We start from the raw sequence: 3,522 nt of genomic DNA, 5'->3' as shown, positions 1-3,522 counted from the left end.
CCCCCCGCGCTCCTGTGTTATTTTAAACGGAGCAGTGCATCCTGGGTATTGCAGTGCCTCTCCCGGGCGTGTCTCGTGACATATGGTGGCGGCGGCCCGCGGAAGACTACAATACCCAGAGTGCCCCGGGGGCCACATCAAAGTATCAGATTACAACACATTAGAGGGGATGGAGTGGGAGGAGGAGGAGGAGGCCAGGGGGGAGGATCTGCAGAGACCAATATGGTGTTTAAATAGGAAGCTTGAAAAATGTGCAGCTCTAAGTAGGCCAATAGGTAGAAGGGCAGGTAGAAGCCTGGAAGGAGTTTTAACACATCCACAATACTGTTTTTACACTTTCTGATTTGTTTCTTGCAGGACCTGAAAGAGAAGAAGCTAGTGGAGGAGAAGGAGAACGGCAAAGATGCTGCCACCAATGGAAAGGTAACCACCATCTCCGAGAAAAAGTTACGATTTCCGCAAGCGTGCAAGAAAGCCGGTCATTTAAAACTTTTTGTCTTTCCAGGAAAATGAGGAGAACGGTGAGCCCGAGGTTGACGATGAGGAGGACGAGGAGGTGGATGAGGAGGATGAGGAAGACGACGGAGAAGGTAGTTGCCGGGTTTTGGCCATGTTTTTGTTTATTTTTGCTCTAGAACTTGCAAAAATTTTGACTTTTCTTGCTGTTTGTGCTGCAGGTGATGAGGAGGATGAGGAGGAGGATGATGATGAGATCGAGGGCGGCACAAAACGGGCAGCTGAGGACGACGACGATGATGACGAGGTGATGCGGCGATCACTGCGTCCTAGAATCTGAGACACCGATCCTCCTGACATCTATGATCTCTAATTTCTTCTTCTTCTTCTTCTTCTTAGGATGACGTCGAAACCAAGAAGCAGAAAACCGACGACGACGATTGATGCGTTTTCGCCCCGCGCCATCCTGCTGAACCACTTCCTGATTCTTCACCTCTGACCGTTTTTATATGTCACAGGTGGAGGGGCTGGAGGACTGATTTAAAGGAAAAAAAAAATAATAATAATACAAAAAAAAAAAATCAACATGGTCATTAGCAAGTAGAGTTCAACAAACCACGACCCACCACACAAAACACTTGATCTCCCCTCAAAGCTGCAAAACAAATTTTCTAGAGGACCTCGCCACCACATGCAGAAATCTGGCTTCTCTTCAACAATAACAACAACACGAAAGGAGAATTTGTTTGTATTTTTATTTACATTTTATATTTTTGTACATATTGTTAGGAGGGGGGGGGTCAGTTTCTCTCTCGGCAGCGATCTTGTCAGACCAAATCGGTGCTTCTTTAACAAAAGATTTTACTTGGTTGACCATGTTACAATATCTCAACAGATACTAGAAAAAAACATGTAAAAAAACATGAACCTCTTAAGCCGTTGAACTCAGAGCATTCCAGTAAATTTAATGTATGTACTTTAGCTGTACCATAACTAGTTTGTTTGTATGGGAGGGTAAGGCCAAAGAAAAGAGCCTCTTTTCTTTTTCCTTTCATTTTGTTTTTGTCAGCGACTTTTTGTTTTATGACGGCCTGTTTTGATGTATGTGCGAAGTTTGTTGTTTGACAATAAACCGGACTTTTATTTTGTGAGTTGTACTTTGTATCTCTGCTTGTTTTTTGACTTCCTGTCAGCAGTGGCAGGATAAAGACCAGGTCACGAGGTATCTTTTAAAGGGGCCAGAAGTCACTGAGCTGCAGCTTTTTCCTGCTGCAGGATTAGAAGAGTGCTGGAAACTTACCAAGTGCCTTTACAGAAGATGTACTTGTTAAGTAATTTATTGTATGCTAATTATGAGTTTTCTTTCCCCAAGCATCCTCAAAATATGTCCAATGGGATTTTGAAGGAGGTGCACAGCTGTAGTGGCACCTTAAAAAAAGTTTGAAATACAAAGATTTTTCCATGAATCTGAAGATACTGTCAATATTTTTTAAAACACGTATATTTAAAAAAAAAAAAAAGTCTTATAGATCCAGAAGCTGAATGACAAATGAACAAACGAAGAAACTGGAAGAGCAACTGAAGTGCAAAATTCAGCCTCCAACTGGGAAAAAACAGAAAATGAATGAAAGGAAGGTACACTATATTGGCAAAAGTATTCACTCACCCATCCAAATAACCAAAATTAGATGTTCCAATCACTTTCATGGCCACAGTTGTATAAATTCAAGCACCTAGACATGCAGACTGTTTCTACAAACATTTGTAAAAAGACTGGGTCGCTCTCAGGAGCTCAGTGAATTCAAGTGTCATACTGTGATATAATGCCACCTGTGCAACAAGTCCAGTTGTGAAATTTCTTTGCTCCTAAATATTCCACTGTCAACTGTCAGTGGTATTATAGCAAAGTGAAAGTGATTGGGAAGAGGTCACTAACTTTCTGCAGAGTCAATTGCTACAGACCTCCAAACTTCATGTGGCCTTCAGATTAGCTGAAGGACAGTGCATAGAGAGCTTCATGGAATGGGTTTCCATGCCAGAGCAGCTGCATCCTAGCCATACATCACCAAGTGCAATGCAAAGTGTCCGATGCAATGTTGTGAAGCACGCCGCCACTGGACTCCAGAGTGGTGGAGATGCGTTCTCTGGAGTGACGAATCGTGCTTTTCCATCTGGCAATTTGATGGACGAGACTGGGTTTGGCGGTTGCCAGGAGAACGGTACTTGCCTGACTGCATTGTGCCAAGTGTAAAGTTTGGTGATAGGGGGATTATGGTGTGGGGCTGTTTTTCAGGAACTGTGCTTGGTCCCTTAGTTCTAGTAAAAGGAACTTTGAATGCTTCAGCATACCAAGAGATTTTGGACAATTCCATGCTCCCACCTATGTGGGAACAGTTTGGAGCTGGCCCCTTCCTCTTCCAACATGACTGCACCAGTGCACAAAGCAAGGTCCATAAAGACATGGATGGCAGAGTCTGGTGTGGATGAACTGCACAGAGTCCTGACCTCAACCCAATAGAACACCTTTGGGATGAATTAGAGCAGAGACTGAGAGCCAGGCCTTCTCGTCCAAAATCAGTGTGTGACCTCACAAATGCACTTCTGGAAGAAAGGTCAAAAAATCCCATAAACACACTCCTAGACCTTGTGGAAAGCCTTCCCAGAAGAATTGAAGCTGTTCTAACTGCAAAGGATGGACCAATGTCATATTAAACCCTATGGATTAAGAATGGGATGTCACTTAAGTTCATATGTGAGTCAATTCAGGTGAGTGACTACTTTTGGCAATATAGTGTATTTTAAAAGTACATGTGTTTCTATCTTTCTATCGGTAACTGCTATTTTAATCATCTGATATTTCCATGAACTTCGTTTTTTTGTTTTACAATTTCCCTGAAATTGAGGCATTATCTGATTGAAAGTGCACATATTAGCAAAAACTTCCAGAACATAAGTCTAAATGCTGCATAAAACCAGCTTGTTTCAATTTTTCTATACATTAGGGTCAAAGGTTTTTAATTTTTATTACTAAATCAATCAGAAAGTGATGTGAACAGCAAAGTGGGG

The 3,522-nt window shown here is 42.3% G+C and overlaps 1 protein-coding gene across 1 annotated transcript in view; it reads left to right on the top strand.

The window, feature by feature from the left end:
- The window catches only part of ptmab (prothymosin alpha b), a 3,501-nt gene extending 1,888 nt beyond the window's left edge, over nt 1–1,613 (top strand). The window contains exons 2-5 of the mRNA XM_008275709.1: nt 358–423; nt 506–590; nt 678–763; nt 856–1,613. Of these exons, the coding sequence (XP_008273931.1) occupies nt 358–423; nt 506–590; nt 678–763; nt 856–900 (282 nt within the window). The 3' untranslated portion in view covers nt 901–1,613. The remainder of the gene's footprint in view (nt 1–357; nt 424–505; nt 591–677; nt 764–855) is intronic.
- The last annotated feature ends 1,909 nt before the right edge of the window (nt 1,614–3,522 follow it).

This window comes from Stegastes partitus, unplaced genomic scaffold (assembly GCF_000690725.1).
Source record: "Stegastes partitus isolate 25-593 unplaced genomic scaffold, Stegastes_partitus-1.0.2 Scaffold57, whole genome shotgun sequence".
Classification (NCBI taxonomy): domain Eukaryota; kingdom Metazoa; phylum Chordata; class Actinopteri; family Pomacentridae; genus Stegastes; species Stegastes partitus.
The sequence above is the reverse complement of the archived record's forward strand: the minus strand, read 5'-3'. Positions and strand labels throughout refer to the sequence as shown.